The 20,873-nt window shown below is 36.1% G+C and overlaps 1 protein-coding gene across 1 annotated transcript; it reads right to left on the minus strand.

Moving 5' to 3' along the window:
• Window positions 1-312: 312 nt before the first annotated feature.
• Window positions 313-18,753, minus strand: LOC129272436 (probable ATP-dependent RNA helicase DDX56). The gene is made up of 13 exons (XM_064108018.1): window positions 18,643-18,753; window positions 15,637-15,798; window positions 14,514-14,594; window positions 13,791-13,864; window positions 12,720-12,981; window positions 11,784-11,953; window positions 9,827-10,030; window positions 7,396-7,518; window positions 6,313-6,407; window positions 5,791-5,864; window positions 4,690-4,885; window positions 3,752-3,864; window positions 313-3,196 (listed from the first exon to the last, which is right to left on the minus strand). The coding sequence occupies exons 1-13, from the start codon at window positions 18,712-18,714 to the stop codon at window positions 3,143-3,145; spliced, it is 1,680 nt and encodes a 559-aa protein (XP_063964088.1). The 5' UTR covers window positions 18,715-18,753; the 3' UTR covers window positions 313-3,142.
• Between the last annotated feature and the right edge of the window lie 2,120 nt (window positions 18,754-20,873).

Here is a 20,873-nt window from a genome sequence, read left to right on the forward strand (position 1 = left end):
TATTACATTTAAATAAGTTTCAATTTCACGGTCACCTTTAGTTTGAAATAAATGTTATAATATGATTATGATGATATCGCTTTGGTTACAAATTATATTCATTTCACAAATACAATAGCAATGAAGGTATTCAGATCATCATTCAAAATTTTGGATAGAAGTACATTCATGCTCCATTCGTGGTGTAACGTTCATATTATACGTCATAACTTTTTATTCCAAAATCAGGTTGCAGACCAGTCATTTGGTGCGAGTTGAAAACAAAAAAATTATCTCAATGGAAAACACAAATCAGATAAATGCAGTTGAATATTCATTATGCCAAAGTATTTTATTCATACACTCTATAAATAAAAAAAAAACGCATCCATCTCATCAGCAAATAATATTAATAACGTCATATTTTACCCAGGGTAGCCACTTCAGTTCCGCAAACTGTTCTCCCAGCGGGCCCTGCTTAACATGGCAATATTATTATTACCCCAGCTTCAGCACGGCTACCTTGATTGGGTGCTCGAGCATTCAAGGAATTTCTTACTACCGGGTACCCATTTACCTAACTTTGGTTAAATGCAGCAGTGTGGATAAATTTCTTGCTGAAGAAAAACATGCCATGGCTAGGATTCGAACCCACGACCCCGTGTTTGAAAGGCGAGAGTCAGAACCACTAGACCATGACGCATCCACCAATACAGATAGTATAACTCTGTATGAAGTAAATATTGTAACATTGAAGTTAAAATACAAAAGCATTAACAAATTTAACGAAACGATTTCTTTGCTTTCCACCTCATCGAGCTGATCTTCAAATAGGAGAGTTTGGATGGTTGATGATGAACTAGTATGGTAGTGGATCGTATTACCAAACACTTTTCATGAATTCAATCATATCAAACACAATATTCTCATAAAATTCACCAAACTTCACCATATACTCACAAATACCTACAAAATATAGATATGTAAATATTTTGCTGAAATCGTTTTTCTTTACGATATCAGCTTCTAATCGGACCCCTCTTCACATGTGAAATATATTGGTCACTTGAAAATGGTATCGTATACTGAACGTGTGTTTTCCATGGGAAAAGTTGAGAATACGACAAAATCACTGATTAGCTATTTTTGCAATTTTTTTATTATTTTGAGAATATAAAGACTGAAAATGTGTTTTTGGCTATTTTTCAAGTTCCCTTTGGAAGGATGTTGCGAATTTTTGAGCGTATAATTTTTTTTTTAATGTTTATTACGCGCACCTTCTGTAATACAAGGCCGGTCGCTTACACAATCACTCACTATACTCCATGAATTTGACAAAGTGGAAGAAAAAGGTGAATGTGATTGATGTTTGACTAATCAAGCTACTCCTGTCCTTAAGGAACAGATTCAAAACCTTGATTTGTTACAACATCCAGTGCTCTGTGCTATTGAAGACTGGGGAATTGTTATCACTTATGTAATGCTCATCCCTTAAGACCCAAAACAAAATCACTACCAATAAATTACATTAGATGTATTTAATGATAGAGTGAATGTCTTAAGATCTATAAACTGCTATAAAAGATGGTTTCAGTGCATTTGCAAAAGGTGTCTTGTTTGAGTGTCTTACTTTTGGCACCAAATCCTTAACATTACTGAATAGTGAGACAGTGAAGGTAACTAGCTGACCTAACTGATTTGATGGGTCCATATGAATCAATCCAAGTTGATTGGATATAGAAGCCTTTCTGATAGAAAATAAACAATCCAGCAGAATTTTGTTTTGGGAATACTCCAGATAATTTAACCATTGGTGAATCTATAGACCAAGCGATATGCCGAACTAACATCTGATGGGTAAACCTACAATTTATCGCATGATTAATATTTTACGAATCAGATAGCGACATTCTTTGTGCATGGAATGATGAAGTTCATCACTGGCAGTAGAACTGTCTTTGAAGTCAGTATCACCTACCCCTGCATCTACAGAGTATATGGCTGCAGCTCTTAGTGCAAACCTACAGGATTCACCACGGCTGATCCTACGATTCAGAAAAGCAACCACACAGGAGACTGATATCGGGGAAGAGCTATATCAGTAGATCATGTGTTCTTTCTATAGGAGGGCATGTACTACAGATTTTTAAAGAATACATCATGGATAAAGAGTTTGTATCACCCTAAAAAAAGCAAAAAGAGACATTTTGGGGGTATTCCATAGTCCAATGGGAGTTGTTCACATGTGACATCACACATCCTTGTCGCTTTGCCAATGGGAGGATCTCCAAAGCATTAGTGATTGCAATATTCAAATGCTCATAACTTTCTCATTGTTTGTTCGATTTTTCTCAAACTTTCGTTGATATGTTTCTTTGATTTTTCTGTTTCGATACAAGCCTACTTATTCCAAAGGCTTCATTCCCCTTTAAAGTGTGAGTAAAACTCATGCTTAGGTGCCAATGATATCACAAGTGCAATGTCGTTGATGAATAGAGAGTAAAGTACATCTCATGAGCGTGATCTCAATGATTCAGTAATGCGTTATTTACCAAACACAACTAGGGATTTAAGTGTAATACATTCTACAATAAGTGGAGGAAGGATTAAAGTGAAAGAGACAGAGAGAAACAGAAAGAAACAGAAAGAGACAGACAGACAAAGAAAGAGAGAAGAGATATTGAGAGACGGGATGAATTCTTTCTGAAGTCACAACGGGGGATTTCAAGTTCAGTGTTGACCTTTTGGTGTTAGGTCAATTTTAACACGAGTATTACACCAAACATAGAATGAAGATGGTCCTGAAAAGTCACTCACTAGTGGTTAGGATGTCAATAGTGTGATCTGGATCAGTTTTACAAACTAAGAATAGGTTTTGGAGCTAGGGGAAGCAATCCAAATTACAACACCAACGCCAACACCGGACTTGAAATCACCAAGTCTGTAGATAGCCCGTTTGATGGCATTGATGTACAAAGATGACACTCCTATGTTGTCGTCCAGAAGCATATTTAAGAGTAGTTCACTATGTTCCATATACAAGAGTCTGATTGGAGATACCATTGCAGCTCTCCATGCTCCATGCACATGGTCCTACAAAGTTCTTTTAATGGCTCACTTAACAAGGGTCCACCTGGGTTCAGTATCATATTGGTCCTTGATGTCATTTCTTTCCCTTGTATTTGAAGCTCTTCAGTGGATCTTCTTCAGTTTTCCTCTGTAAGATAAAGATATAAATATTACTGTCGTGGGTCCATAAGAATTCAACTTAAGACATTACGCTCATGTATGAAGTGCCAAATGAAATAGTGATATACATGTACATTATTATTCATCATACTAATTATCACCCTGAATTGTCTTGGTTGAAGATAGAAGCAAGTAAAAGAAAGGGATTTTCATTTTACGATATAAAATGAATCATTTTCATGTATAAAATGATCTCTGTGACCTTTGACCATCTGACCCCAAATCTCATCCATTTTTTTTGCTCCCATATGCATACATGGGTCGAGTTCAAAGTTGATTCTTCAAACATTCTTTGAGTTATCCAAAGAACAAGATATCTTCATGAATATTATGACCTCTGTGAGCCTCGACCTCAAAATTTAATAGATCATCATTTCTCCTATATACATGCACGATTGAAATTCTAAGATTTCTTGCAAAAATAGTTCTTTGGTTATTGCAAGAATAGAGCTGGGTGAGAATGACAGAAAACCTGAAAACGGTGGTGGAGGTAAGAATATGGCCATGAGAAGATCTCCCATACCTTCATTTTGGCTATCCTAGACTCTTTCTTCTGTCCCACAGTGCCCTCCGCTGTCCTCTTTGGAGCTCTCCGTCTGCTTGTAGTTGGTATGGTACCTCTCAATGCCTTGGGGACTGACAACGAATCACAAGGATGAAATGTTAGTGATATAAAAGAATGTTTAAGAATCAATAATTAAACCCATAAATTAACTTTGTCATAAGTAAAAAACATTGCTTCTAATAAAATGAGAGGAATTTTATATTTTTCTTCTTTTGTGTGATCAACAATCTCTAAAAGTTTTTAAAAAATGGTAGTACTTATATATCTAAAAAAGAGAAATTTTTTTGATTTCCTGTTATTCAGTAAGGCTATCGCAATTCCAATCTGACCTTTAAAGTGTGCAATAATGATTACAATAGTGCTAGAATGGGATTTTTACTTTGAATCTTGGAAAAAGTCTTTAAATGTCATCATATAAGACTGCTTGGACAACATATTCTTGTGTTCAATTCTAAATGTTCAGAAAAGTGAATAAAACAAAGAAATATGGCTGCCATGATGCTGTATCTATTGGCATAGTGTACCTACTGCCATGGCAAAGTATTTTTTACTTGAGATAGAGATCATAGGTTTGGACAAGGCATTACTTTATAGTTTAATAAATAGCATGGTATAAGCACTGCCACTTAGGCAAAAATGGTAACTTTGTGAAGATTTGATTTTAATTGGCTGCCGAGCACCACTACAATGGAAGTTACCATTGGATGACGAGGTTTAAAATTTCATGTAACAGATTTCTGGACCAATCCTAGAAACTTTGTCATTCAATGGTAACTCCTATGGAATCCATGATTCTGATTGGCTCTTTAGCATTGTTACTATGGTGGTTACCATTGGATGGCAAAGAAACCTTTTATGCAACAGGACCCTGGCTATCACAAGGACGATCTTCTTACCAAGGTATTCTGGTACATTCTTGAGATCTGAGTGGACCTTGGCAGGATGCAACACCTTGTCGTGTCTCAACAGCTGTAGGTCCCTTGGGTTGTCCTCAAAGAAGGCCTTGAGTTTCTTGGAGTTGAAGATCTCTTGTTTGATCTCTTTCACCCGGGCTTCGCGAACTGCTACCCTTGTCACTGCTCGCATTGCATCCTGGGTAGTATGACAAATATTTTAAAAAGAAGATGGACTCAGGACTGAAAGTGTTTAAATAAATGCCTCTATTATTACAAGACTCACCCCCCCCCCAAAAAAAAAAAAATCTATACATCACACATCATAGGTCTAAACAGCTCCACATCTTTTAAGATCTAATCAGATAATCAATAATAATAATTATACTTGCTTGTATAGGGCTTAGCACTTACTTATCATTAGTCTCTAATTAAAGCACTCTGCAACTATGCAGCATGTTTAACATGACTTAACAGCAGAGTAGCTGTTAGGCACTCTGCGTTTGAAGGAATACATTTCTGCCAAGACCCTATCTTCCTAACTTGGCTTGAGAGCAGTACAATATGGATTAAATTTCTTGCTAAATATCTACATGAATGGAAATGAGCATATTTGGAGCTGGATTCATTCAATGGCTAATTTACATTAGAACACCCAATTATTCATGCAATAGGCAAACCCCGAGACCCCAAAATACATTAGAATCATTGACACTCCCCCATGCAAAAATACATAGCATAAGAGTTAAGGTGTTAAATGGGTACCCGGTAGGATGTGAAAGCCTATGTAGAATGCCTAGCAATTGAGTCTTGGGCCTCTTGTGGAATGTTCCCCAGGGAGTGGAGAAGGTGCATATATTGTATGCCGGCATGCAAGGATCCGATGACCAGGACAATAATATATCTGTAAAGCGCTTGGAGACGTAGTTCCGATGTATTAAGCGCTATATAGAAGCGGATTAATAGTGTAGACGAGGACAGCACATTTGGCTGATGGCTCCCCATAGTTTAACCATGATTTAACACAGTTTTTATTTGTGAATATGGGCCGCGGAGATTCAGTTGTATGGAAGGCTATTGGATATAGGTGTTATGACTGCTTACCTTGGCACGGTATCTAAATCCTTCAATCTCTGACATCTTGAACTGATACGGTTTGACTAAAGGTGTTCCATCATCTGAAGAAAAAAATAATAATTGAAGAAACTTTATTCTGATCTCTTACCCCTTGCAATATATGAGTGGTCCAAGCCAGGCTCATTACACCTTGTACAATGTCTAATACCTGAAAAGCACTGGCCAAGATAGCCAGCTCTAGTTTAGTGCTAGATTTAAGAGTACCAGAAAGGGCAAAGAAATTACTAGGTGAACACTAATAGCTCACTGAAGGGAACAGGTCCAAAGTCTGTACTAATATTTCTTGCAAGGTCAAAGGTCTACCATACAATGCCTGAGTGCATGTGCAGTAACAAATGCAATTGTCCTCTTTCAGGTTGATCAATTTGGACTCTCTCAGTTAAATCTGCCAGGTTTTAATTACTGATTTTTACTACTCGGTCATAGCAATCAAAACCATGTACCAAAAGTTGAAAATTTACTGGAAGTGATATCAGACATAGAACTTACCTCCAACAAGTTCTTGTTCTACATTATCAAGAAGATTTTGCTCATCCTCATTTACAAATGATAACGCTGTTCCCATCTTTTCTCCTCTTGCTGTCCTGTAAATAAAGAAACAACATTGTGTATTAAACCAAATAAGCATGTTCATAAATACAATTTCCACATGGGTAGACAAAACTTTTAGGCTTTACGTAAAATCAAATATTAGTATTGAGCTGGGAGGTCATTGTACGAGAACAAACAATCTAGTGCTAGATCCATGTTCATTAGAATTATTGTGGATCATCAAAAACTGTGAAAGTCAGTGAGAGATGATCACATGTTCTACAGCCAATCTAACTCCTGTTTTTCCTAGAAGCATTCACAGCACTAAAATTGTAGTGCTGAGCATTTTCAATATTATCTACATTAATCAAAGAATTACATTTCTCATTTTAATATTCAATATTCACTTTTATTCAATAGGTGAAGGAATGAATATCAAATTTTCTATTTGAACATTCATAGAAAACTGGGTGGTACTAATGCAACACTTTTATGAAGTACCAGTTGCAATATTATTCACCAATGCTGTTGCAATCTCATTCACATTGCTGTCCTAAAATCACTTGTGCTTTGAAATGAGAAGAATTGGATGACACGAGTATACAACCAAGGCCATGGCCTCAAATGCCTTCAAAAGTGGCCTTGATGCCCTTCCAAGTATTTTTTTAAACTAAAGGCAATAATAAGTGCCCTTTTTGTCTGTGGCCTTGGTGCTCTGTTGCAATCCAGCGCATCTGTCTCATTGAAAAGTATTTCTTACTATCGATGCCATTTTTAATGGCCTTGGATGCCTCCTTAAGTGAGCACCACCTTCTCTTTCCTTCATGTGCCCTTAACAAAAAATAATTGCCTTGTCTCTCTGAATTCTTATATCGAGCCCTGATACAATATATTTTTATTTTGTTTTTATCTTTGTCAGAACTATGGAAGAAGTGGGATGAAATCCAACATTTCATAAAAATGCAGGTTTAAAAAAAAAAAATTTGTTTGGAGTTAAATTAGAATGACCACATAATAACCATGGGAACACTTTATACATACCTTCCCACTCTGTGGATGTAAGACTTGACACTCTCAGGGAAATCAAAGTTGATAACATTACAGACATTCTGGAAATCAATCCCTCTTGACACTCCATACTCTTTATCTTTCTTTTGCTTTCCTCTGAAAAAAAAGATCAAATATGGATTATCTCTAAAAGAGCAGTCACACATTACGACATTACGACAAGGTGTACTTAAAAGGTTGTCCTTCATATTCATGTGGAATCGTATTACATAACTTCAATCATTTTAGCAGAAAAAGATTTATGTACAAATATCTGTTACACCATGTATACCGGTAGTCCAAATTTTACTATCGAAAGGTAATATATTTTTCAGGGATAATGGATATATTGATTGTGTATCATTTTTATTTCTTTTAATCTTGCTTTCCTCAAAATAAAATAATATCAATTAAATATTTACTTTCTGAACAACATGTGAAATGGACAATTTAATGAATGGTTTGCAACTATGTCAGAGAAACTGTGGAAATATTGATCCAAATCTATATTTTTGCACTAAATTATTCAGGCATCTGATCCATCAAACAATACGGGATGTGCAAACCATTATCTCAGAAGAATACATAATAAATCTGTGGATTTGTGAGCATTTTATACACATCTATTTAAAGACCAATAGTACAAAAGCATGAGGATCTAATTATGCTCGTTTTGAAAGTCCATTTTTGATGCACGTGTACACAGCATGTTTTTCAGTTGTGTACACGTTGTAAACACAAACAATCAGCTATGATAGGTATGATAACTTGCGATGTCAAAATTTCCACCAATAATTCATGAACTGGTGATTACAATACTCACATTTTTTCACTTGATTTTTCTTTCTTATAACTTAAGCAAATATAAAGTGTTGAAAAATGACTGTAGATTGCTTTGATATCATTAAATCGCCAATCTCACTCGAAAGTTTGTGCCGGAGATTGGAGATGACACTGACATAACCGCCACTCCATCGCTATGGCATGGTCACTGCAAACAGTGTACACTCCTATCCCCGTGCACACACAGAAGCTAAAATTTGATTGTACCGTGAATTTATTGCACAATCCACAACTGGAGTTGAATTACATGCACTTCGATCATTGACCCTTATTTGAACCCTGAATAAGGGCACGGCTTTCTTGAATGTTGATAAACAATCCGCAGAAGGGGTGGGGCAACAGTGGAGAGAGGGGTTGGAGAAAGAAGAGAGAGAGAGGGAAGATAGTTGATCGAGAGATGGAAAGAGACTTGTCTAGGAGAGAGGGTGGGCTAGATTGAAAGAGTTAGAAAAATCAGGCCAACTCAATAATTTTCATCCTTTCATTTCATTCCTTCATTTATAATCATTCATATAATGTATACGTTCACTACCAGATTAATTTCATTTTAATCATCTATACCGCATTATTTGCTCCCATTATCTTCCTCTATGGTTCGAGTCATAACACAGGAAACATGCATGTCTTTGATTGCACAATCCACAACTGGAGTTGACCCATTACTGAACCCACTCTGAACAAAGGGCGGGTCTACAGATCGCACCATGTGCTTTGTTTGCATAAAAGTTGAGAGTTCATCAGGAGGGGGAGAGAGTGAAAGAGACATGGGGAGAGAGAGGGGGTACAGAAAGACAATATAGAGAAAAACAACCTGATCGGCGTGGAGGAGAAGGGAAGGGAGAGATGGGGAATTACGGGACTGTGTATACAAGAAAGAAAGAATGAGAGATGGCAGCGGAGAAAAAGAAGTCAAGGGCAGGAGGGTTGAAAGGGTTAGATGAGGGACGTAAGATAAGAGAGAGGGGGAGAGAGGTCAAAACAATGACATCATAAAAGGTCAACAAACTTTGAACCTTCGACGAACACATTGACGTGAGCTGTAACATGAACGCGAGTGAGTGTGTGGCTATTGTGTCTAGAGGGAAATTTAAGCTGATCTTGACTGTTTCACCTGGAAATTATGTGCTTAGTGATTTCATGTGAGTGAGCGCTGTGGATTCTTGCACAAATACAGAACTTCAAAGGTGGGTATGAAAGTGGAATTTTAGTGATTAAAACTTGTGCAGCGTATGAGAACTTAGAATTAATGCGAGGCTGTTCACTTGTTTACAACTCCCACACAAGTTTTATGCAGATGCTACCGTGTACAGGGTCATGGAATTCAGTACACGTGCACTGACTTGACCGTGCGTGTACACGTGTACCCGAAACGGGCCTAGATCTAATTCACAAAGATGATGGGATATAAAATAAGAACACATGAACTGGACGCCTTCTTGTCTTATTATTCACACAATATTGTTTGCATCATGACTTATGATTGTGGAAATAAATTTGACTTGCATAGATTGTAAAATTTCTTGCAATGCCCTCTTAATAATTTTTTTCAAAACACCCGCAGAAGTGCAAGATTTTTACTTACTTGTGACCCTTTCCTTTCCTCTCTTTCTTCTCATCTGTTTCATCCGTTTTCCGTCCTTCAAAGAGACTAGATTCCTCGGAGGCTATGATGATGTCATAAAGGCCAGTATTGAACTGGTTTACGATGTGGCACCTTGAATTCACCGGTAATTCTGAGTTCAGTACACACACAGCTACTGAGAACTGCTCGAGATACAGTTTCAGTCTACACAAATGGAAATACAAAGGATTATAATAGAATCAATTACAAGCACATTGATCTTGTTTACGATATGGCATCTTGAAATCACTGGTGGGTCTGAGTTTAGGACAGAGACTGCTACTGAGAACTGCTCAAGATACAGTTCCAGTCTACACAAATGGAAATACAAAGGATTATACAATCAATTACAAGCATATTGATCTTGTTTACGATATGGCATCTTGAATTCACTGGTGGGTCTGAGTTTAGGACAGAGACTGCTACTAAGAACTGTTCCAGATATGGTTTCAGTCTACACAAAAAGAAATACAAAGGATTATAAATACAATCGATTACAAGCATATTTATCTTGTTTATGATGTGGCGCCTTTAATTAATTAGTATTTCTGAGTTTAGGACACAGATTGCTACTGAAAGCTACTCTAAGATACAATTTTAGTCTAAAGAGGAAGAAATACAAAGGATTACAATTACAATCAATTACAAATGTCTAGAGACAAATACGATATGTTTCATTAATCAAATTTTTGTGAAACTGTAAACTTAAATCAAGGGTCATAATTACTGCTTTCCCTCAGTACTTGTATTCATATCCATTAATTTACCCCCCCCCCCCTCCATTAAGCAATTTCTTAACTGAACATATAAGTTTTAATTTTGAATTGAAGATAATTAGCAATGGACATCTTCTTATAACGATTGGTAGTATATTACATAGTTCAGGGGCAGCAAGGACAAATAGAGGGGGGATCAATAATGAAAACAAGTGGAATGCCTCTGGCTGTCTCACCTGCATCACGCGATTCAATATAGTAGCAGTGCTGACTTTGAAAACTACTATAAAATAATTATTCACAAGAAACACCATTCATATAATGATACAATACTACATTAATTGACATTTGAGTGATTTGACCTTGATCATGTGACCTAAAACTTGTCAGTGATACTTGATTACCCCTTTATCCACATTTTATAAACTATATCTATAAACTTTGAAAGTTATAACAGCAATCTAATGATTACCTCTAAAATGGCCAAAGTTCAATGACCTTAAATGACCTTTCACATTTGTCATGTGACCTGAAACTCGCATGAGATGTTCAGTGATACTTGATGACTCTTATGTCCAAGTTTTATGAACTAGACCAATATACTTACAGAGTAATTATGGTAATTCAACAAATACCCACAACATGGCCAAAGTCCATTGACCTTTGGCCTTGGTCATGTGACCTGAAACTCGCACAAGATGTTCAGTGATACTTGGTTACTCTTATGTCCACGTTTTATGAACTAGACCAATACACTTACATAGATATGATGGTAATTCAATAAGTACCCCTAACATGGCGATAGTTCATTGACCTTATATGATCTTTGACCTCGGTCATGTGACCTGAAATTCACACAGGATGTTCAGTGATACGTGTTTACTCTTATGTCTAAGTTCCATGAATCAGATCCATAAACTTTCAAAGTTATGATGGTAAATCAACAGATACCCAAAATTTGGCCGAAGTTCATTGACCCAAAATGACCTTTGACCTTGGTCATGTGACGTGAAACTCAAGCAGGATGTTCAGTAATACTTGATTAACCTTATGTCCAAGTTTCATGACCTAGGTCCATATATTTTTTAAGTTATGATGACATTTCAAAAACTTAACCTTAGCGGAAAAGCGGCGCCTACATGTATAGTCTCACTCTGCTATGCAGGTGAGACCAAAAAATCAAGAATAATTCTTCTTCTGACCTGTAACACCTGTCTATTGAGTTGACAAAGATGATGGTTTTGCCTCTGATTAGCTTGAGTTTCAGAAGTGTGTAGATGAGTAGAAATTTGTCCTCTTCTATACACCTTATTTGATACTGGCTTAGGCGGTCTGCTTCTGGAAGTTGAGATTCTGCAAGTTTGAGTGTTATCTGTGTGGAAATAGGAAATGATTGATTTGTGATTATTCGAAGTGAGATCCTCCTTCTCTACTTCATCTGCATCTAAGTTTTAAGGATTTAAATGTTAATATAAAACAGATAAATCTTTTAGACCTTACTATTTGTGTCAGTTTATTCCACTTTTATCTTATAAGAACTTGGGAACCATTCTAAAACATCCATTAAGCATTTGATAGAGCACCTTTTCTGTGCAGTTACAAAGCATGATTCAACACAAAACTCATCTTCACTTGGTACATCCTCATGTATTAAAGCTAGGAGTTTAGTGGACAGATAATTTCCTATTTCACTTTTCATAACCTTATTCTACATCACACTTTGTTAACATCACTATTCTGGAATTGCTTTCACTTGCAGCTATGGTAATGCATGAAAGTTACAAATTGTAGAGCTCTTATACTTGAGAAATTAGTTGAAATACAATCTCTGCAAATATTTCAGCAATTACATAAATTACAAAGTTGAGATAACTATCAAGCTGATATTAAATCAAAGGAGTTGTAAGTTTTCATGAGACCAGTGGCCCATAACACAAAGCTTAGTAATGATCAAAGAATATTTTTCTATGAATGATTACATTGACTACAATGTACAATCAATCGTAAAAATCAAGCGTACAATTAATTGCTAACCTTTGTGTTACGGGACCCAGACCAAGAAATCATTATCATCAATTAATAGTGAGGAAACATAAACTAAGGAGAAATTAAAGATACAATCTGAAATCCAAACTTACTGGATTGTGTAAGACCAATTTCTTGAGGGTCTTTACATCTTCACTTAACGTAGCTGACATCAATATGGCTTGATAAATCTTTGGGAAATGAGAGAGCAGTGCCCTCATGTCCGCCTCATGGCCGAAGGAAAATACTAAGTCTGCTTCGTCGATGACGAGCATCTCAAGGGATCTCTGTAGAGACAAGTTCTTGGCCTGGATGTGGGCCAAGATCCGACTGGGTGTGCCGAGAACTATGTCCGGTCTCTCCATAAGAAGGGGTCTGTAATATTTGCAAGTAAAGAAAATGCAAATTATGATTACATTAGTTTATCCAAATTGTCACAATGATCATTGTTATTACTTTAATCATTACTATTATTAACGTCATTAATAATATCATTGTCATTGTCAGAGTCATAGTGATTATCATCACCATCATCATCATAACAATATAATCATCATTATTATTATGTGGAGCGTTGTGGCCCAGTGGATTAGTCTTCTGACTTTGAAACAGAGGGTCGTGAGTTCGAATCCCAGCCATGGCGTAATTTTCTTCAGCAAGAAATTCATCCACATTGTGCTGCACTCAACCCAGGTGAGGTGAATGGGTACCTGGCAGGAATTTATTCCTTGAAATGTCACCGCGCTGTAAAAGGCTGCGGAGCTAAAGCCAGGGTAATAATATCCAAGTCCTTTGGAAGCGCATAGGGACGTTATGACATAATGTGATATGCGCTATACAAGAACTGCGTTATTATTATCATTATATTCTATCATCATCATCATTATCATTGTCGTAGTGATTATCATCATGATCATCATGATGATGATCATCATCACCACTGCCACCATCACCACCACCACCGCCACCACCACCACCACCATCATCATCATAATCATCAATTTCATCATCATCATAACACAATTATGAATACAATGTACATTGTATTTTATAGAATTTGTTCTTCTGTGACCAACTTTCATTTTTCAAAAAAATGTTCCTGTACTTCTCTGATTTTCTAACTCTCTTTCAAAATAAAGGTTCTGACTCTTTGAATAAATCTTTGTTTACAATCTTCACATTACCTCTGGGCTGACAGATCCACTTGACCGGAGACATCAGCACATCGGATTTCTTTAGAGCAACATTTACTGATCTCCTGAAACCAAAAACAAATTGATATGATACTTTATTTTCAAGCCAACATTCTGGGCCCCCATAACATAAAGCTTTATTCATTAATTGTAGAACTGATTTTTATGACTGATCACACACAATACTCAATTCAATAAATCATAAAAATCAGCCTCACGATCAATTGCAGAGCCTCATGTTACAGTTTTAACTTGGCCTGTATTCAGAATTCAAATCTCTAATGTGTACAAACTCATTTATCAGCACATTTGATATTTAATCATCCATAACTATTTCAAATGTTAACTATACTTAGCTCTTTCCCCTGCTTTCACTGTGAGAATTTGATGTAAATTGGGTCAGGAATGCAATAACTATGAAATATGAGATTGCTCATTGAACCCCCTCCCCCCCAAAAAAAAAAAAAAAATTATAAATAAATAAAAATACCAATAATAAATAAAATAATGAAATAAATAAATGAATTATTTTAAAATAAAAAAATTATTTAAAAAACACACACACACAAAAAAACCAAAAAAAAATTATACTTAGCATTTTAACATCACTTCAAAGTTCAATACATAAATGTACATAATAACTTCCTTTGAGAAGTAACTTTTTAAAGATCATTTTATGTGTTTTGTGGAGCAAGGCCAAGTATGTTGATTTACCTGTAAATTCCTATAGGCCTGTGAACAGAGTTCCCTGGAGGGTACCAAGACCAAAGCTCGAGTTGCCTGTTCTCTAGCTGTCTGCAAGGAAAGACACATGCAAATTAATATGACAAATGCATAATGATTGATACTTTGAAAGTATGACACACAGTAACACTTTGCATAAATTATCTACAAATGCAAAATATGACCAATAGATATTACCCAAACACATATGCACAGTGTTCAACAAATTCAAATAATAATGCTACAAAACATATTTCTTAGAATTTTCATCAATGAAAGTTGAATGTCTGTGTGATTTACTACTCATTGGATGAAACCTTCTAATGTTACATCAAGACGTACACATTTAATTTTTCCTATGGTTAATTCTTGAATGTCGCTCTGGTAAATTCTGTTTAATTTTTCGTTTGTCTTTCATATGCTTTACACCTTATGCACTATTCAGAGTGAATTAAGCACGTCAATATTTTTCAATTTTGTTGATACATGGATACAAATCATCATAAAAACAAAACTATAAGAAAATTAGAATGAATGTGTAAAAAAATAATAAATTTCCATTATATTTTTAAACTGTGCCACATTTTCAAAGATATGGATCTTCAAACCTTCTTCAAGACTTGAAAATTACGGGTATAAAAAATCAATGGTACTCAGTACAATGGGAAATTTAGCACTAAATTACTGCAAAGATTAATAGTGCAGAGCAGATAGCAATGCGACAAATACACATGTAGTGTACATTTCAATTTGTAATCAAACAAAGGACCTCATGTTAAATTTGTGTCTGACAGGGTAACAGTACCAGCCTGAACAGTACTTAATTTCAATAAGTTATGTGTAAATGACAATATTTCCTTTGAATCATTTGAGGAAATATTTGAAAAGTTGTAACATTCAAAGATTTGTTCAATGAAAACATTTCAGTTACAAAGAACCCTGGGCAACAATACAACCCACCCCCCCAAAAAAAAAATATATATATAATTGTGTCTGACATGGCAATATTTCCTAAATCATCTGAGGAAATATTTGAAAAGTTGTAACATTGAAAAAGTTACAAAGACATCTGGGCCACAGTACACCCCCCCCCAAAAAAAAAAAAAACACTTACCTCTTTTGAACTTAGGATCTTTTGAACAAGAGGGATAGCATAGGCTGCTGTTTTGCCAGATCCAGTCCTTGCCCGGGCCAGTATATCCTTTCCTTCTAAGGCAAGAGGTATAGCTTTCTCTTGAATCAGAGTAGGACTAGACCAGCCAAGCTTTGCAAGGGCCTGTAGAAATCACATCATCATGGAACAAGAGCAATATTAAAGGACAAGTCCACCCCAACAAAAAGTTGATATGAATAAAAAGAGAAATATCCAAAAACCATAGCACTGAAAATTTCATCAAAATTGGATGTGAAATAAGAAAGTTATGACATTTTAAAGTTTTGCTTAATTTCCCAAAACAGTTCTATTCACATCCTGGTCGGTATGCAAATGAGGAGACTGATGACGTCATCCACTCACTATTTCTTTTGAATTTTATTATATGAAATTTGAATATTCTAATTTTCTCCTCATTGTCAAGTGAATCGATGATTAATTCCTCCCTGAACATGTGTAGATAGCATTGTTTTACACTATATGGTTCAGTCAGGTTGGTCCTTATTGTCAAATCTGTAAAAAATAAAAATTGTATAATTCAAACAATAAAAAACAAAAGAAATAGTGAGTGATGGACATCATCGACTGACTCACCAAATTGTGCATATCACAGTTTTGTTAAAAATAAGTGAAACTTTGAAATTCCATAACTTTCTTATTTTACTTCCGATTTTGATGAAATTTTCGGGGTTATGCTAGTTTGATTTTTCTCTATTTATTCAAATCAACATTTTGCTGGGGTGGACTTTGACCTTTAAACATGAATAAATAAATAAAAAAGTAGCTTCCCATTTTTTTTTTCAATATATGAGCAAAATCTGAATGAAATAACTATACAGGACAGTTCTTATCCTCATTTGCTAAATTTTGAATGAAAATGCAACTTTGATCTGTACAGTTATGAATGAGGGAGCACATATCCCTTTAGGTAAATTGTAATTTTTCATATTTCATGAGGGCCATCATATAGGGGATATACAAGATTGGGCAAATTTGGTTTTGAGTGAATAATAATTGAATACATGTAGGTGCCACTGATGTTATGGGTATTCATATGGAAGTTCATTTATGAAAAGAGGATTCAAAATCTCTAACAAAATTGTGTTAAGTATCTTTGTGTATAAATCTGAACCATACAAACTACTGTTTGTACATGTATTATATAATTTTCATTTGGATAATCTGAAGGTAAAATAAGCAAATGGTGCTGGACAAACTTTAAATGTGATTGAACGTAATTCAACTGACAGTAATGCAACTGATAGGAGTTTCTCTATCCACAAAACATACCTGAAGTTACTTATCAAACATTACATGAGATAACTTATTTGAAACCTCTCTGTGAAAGTCGGGTTTTGCGCATTTGATTTGAAAGTACTCAGTTACTTTTTTTGGCCATGTTAATATTTTTTGTAATACAAACTGATAAATTTTAGGTTGTCATGAAGAACACAATATACAGCCAGCCTGCAGCCTGTCCCCATGAATTTCTTTAAAGCTTTAGTTTTCAAGTTGAATTCACAGTATTGATACAAACTTCACCTTTATAAAGCTAAAAGCATCACCTTTATAAAGCTAAAAGCATCACCGAGTAATAGAATTGATGAGTAAAAGTGTAATGTGACCGCAAAACACAGTGATACATTCCAAGATTTTATGAAATATTTTTAAGATACATGTAGGCCTAGGTGAAAATAAACATTGGATTTATAAATTTATAAATTACAAATTTCCCCACCAGACATGGTTCGCAAATTATGTCATATCAAGTCTCAAACCACATTTCAAGGTCAATATGCCCGCAGCTCACCAAGCTGAGCTACCGCAGGCAAATCTTTTGTTCCCTAACTTACATGTACGTCCGTATAAAAATTGCGGCGAAGCCATGTCTGACTGAGAATAAGAACGATAACAGCAAGATCGGAGCCGAAATACAGCCGTATTTGGGAAAGCCGAGGGCATTTATAAACAATTTCTGGTGGGGAAATTTGCTCGAAGTCAGCCGGTGCAAAACTGCATTAGCACCGAATAACATTAGGGTCTAAAAGACGGTAAATTGCCAATTCATCCACTAATGAATTCGTCAACTCAACACATGGTCCACCTTCATGTAGTCTAATGCCATTCCATTTAAGACCCATTTGGTCCAATCATCATTTCATCTACATGTAATCACCATTTCTTCTATGACCATTTCGTCTCATAACCAGTTGGTCTAATATTCATTTTATTTTCATTTATTTTGCCCAATTAACACTTCTAAATTCTAATCAGACCAATAATATCTATTATTATAATAATAATTATTTATATAATAAAGTTTTATATTTTAGTATTTGTTAAATAATAATTATTGTCTATAAAATTGTTCTTCAAAACGGCATTTTGTAACTAACATCGCTATAAGTATAACTGAATAAGCTAATCGAAGGTAGGCCTACATCATATTATACGAAGCGGATCAAGCCCAAGGTGAAGGTCAGTATACTAACCTCGCAATACGTGTGAGTGGGTCAAGCCTTGTATCGCGGTTTTTATTTTTACGAATGGATCGAGGGATCTAAACGAGATCGGTCTGGTATTAAATTAAACTTTAAAGAAACCTATCATTTTTCATATTTATTAATATTATACTAAATATTTTTAACCCCTACATACGCATTTTTAGTCAGGCGTATGAAGGTTCATATATAGATAAGATCAAGAGAAACAAACCAATTTCACCCTCTATTTCCCTAGCCTAGGCCTAACGTTAGGAATCAATAAAACAGAGACCGACGCTTCTGCCAAGTTCTGGTCTAGCACTGGACGTGACACAGAATCCAATTTATGGGACCAAGCTTAAGAAAATTGTCAAATTCGCATTCAAAAGAGTACTCTAACTGTCAAACTCTACTACACAAAATAATAAAATTATGAATAGATATTAATTCGGTAAGATTTGAAAATAACAAAATGTCAAATTACCTTAAGGACGCGATCATCTAAACCCATACCACGAAATGAAGCCACATTTTTTTCATGAGTGGAGGCCGCCATCTTTAAAATTCCGCATGTGGCCGATAGCTTGCCTTTCCTCCAGTCGTTGAAACCATGGACCTATTAACATATGTTCGATTCCCATCTTCACTTGTCAGCTGCCAGAGTTTACTTTTTTCTATTTTTTATTTACAAACCTTTTGCCAGAGTGAACTTCTCCTTGAACTCCCCTCTCAAATAAGAACAGCAAGTTATACATGAAGTGTGAAGACCCTAAAAGGGGGACATTTTTTTACAGGAAATTTGACACCCCCCCCCCCCAAAAAAAAAAAAGGTTTATTCACTATATAGCTTCAAAATGGAGATCATTTGTTCAAGGAAAAATTTGACAAGAAAATATATATTTGGGGCACGGGCCGGACGTGACACTACCTGGATCCACCAGTGATCAATGCATCACCATATCCACAGTGGCGTAACAGGCGGGGGGGGGGGGGGGGGGACAGGGGGGCAATTAATTAAGCTGCCCTCCCTGGCGGATTTCACCGGGAAAATAAAAAAAACGGGAAAAAAGAAAAGGGAGGGAGAAAGAAAGGGAAAGGAGAAGGAAAGGAGAAGGAAAGGAGCCCTAGCGTACCTACGGGGGGGGGGCAGGGGGGAAGTTTGCCCCCCTGACGAGCTTGAAGACCTTTATTGCCCCCCCCCCCCCCTGACGAGCTTTTTTTTTTTTTTTTTTTTTGCTTGTCAAATTTTTTGGCGGACGGTTTTGCCCCCCCCCCCCCCCCCCGTGGAAAATCCTAGGTACGCCACTGGAAAGGAGGAAAAGGAAAGGGAAAGGAAAGGGAAAAGTGAAAAGAAAACGAAGAAGAAACAAATATTTTTAATGGAAAAGATTCGGAAGGAAAGCGGGAAAAGGAACGACTGAGAACAAATCAATCCGAAATAGGCCTATGTAATGCAATATAGCATGATGGGAAATAAATTAAAAGATGACAAAATAGCAAACAATAGCAGGAAATGAAGGTAGAATGGAACAAGTCATAAGCAAAATTGGAAAACAAAGAAAAGGGACAAGATAAAAAAAACTTAATATGACCGGGCTGCCGCGAGGATAGAAAATAAAGAGCGGGAAGAAAGATGGACTGCATACAACACTGTGCTATACGCTTGCTAAATTTTATGCAAAGCTACCGGGGCTTTGCCTCAGACCCCACGCACTAGGGGCTCTTCATCTATAACCTTCAATTGGCTCTATATAACGCCCCCCTTTCGGGACCCTTCCTACATTAAGCTTTACGTTCAATTAATGGCGTACAGGCGGGGGGGGGGGGGTCTTGGTTCCACACCCAAGAGGAAATAAAAGAAATTATAGGAGACAACGTATAATGAAATGAATGGAAACAATGAAATGTGTTATTTGCTGAATATAATGGATATCTATCACATAATCAAAATTTAATTTCAATAGGCATTTTTTTCAGCTCGCTTTGCCCGCTGGCGCTTTTACAAATTTTGCCACATTGCTATGTTTTGCCCCCTCAAAATATTTGGTTCAACTGGGTTGAATAAATGTGTTGTGTAAAAGCTATATTCTGTATATACCCGCGATTTGATTAAAAATAGCGGCAATCTGCAAGGTTTAAATGGTTTTGATAAGAGGTTCCGGGGGCTCCAGACGGCCCCCAACCGCATAGCACTGCCGTATATGAGTATGGAAGGGTTGGGCCATGGTCCCAAAAAGTTCTACAACCAAGAAAAAAAAAGGAGGAAAGAAAAGCAAAGGAAAAGTGTAGGATATGATTTTATTTACTGAATATGTCAAAAACTATCTCAATGTTAAATTTTCATGAAAATATGATTTTTATTCTCGTTCGCTTCGCTCGCTCGAGACTTATATTAAGCAGCTTTTTGGCACATGCGCCATACTGCGCCTCACGTTTTTTTACTCTTCACGCTACTTCACTGTTCACAGTGGCATACAGACCACAAAAAAAGGAATGGAAAGAGAGGAAAGTGAAATATATTATTCTCTGGATATCATGTCAAAATCTATCACAAAATTGGATTTTTGTATTAAAAATGTCAAGATTTTTGCTCGCTTCGCTCGCAACTTTCTTTTTAAAAGATAAATTCTGCCTGATACGCAATGTATGGCCCTCTTAAAATCGTCGCCTCATTACACCATTACCCCTGTTCATACCATGATATGACCGGGAAAT

This window comes from Lytechinus pictus, chromosome 12, assembly GCF_037042905.1.
Source record: "Lytechinus pictus isolate F3 Inbred chromosome 12, Lp3.0, whole genome shotgun sequence".
Taxonomy (NCBI): Eukaryota; Metazoa; Echinodermata; class Echinoidea; order Temnopleuroida; family Toxopneustidae; genus Lytechinus; species Lytechinus pictus.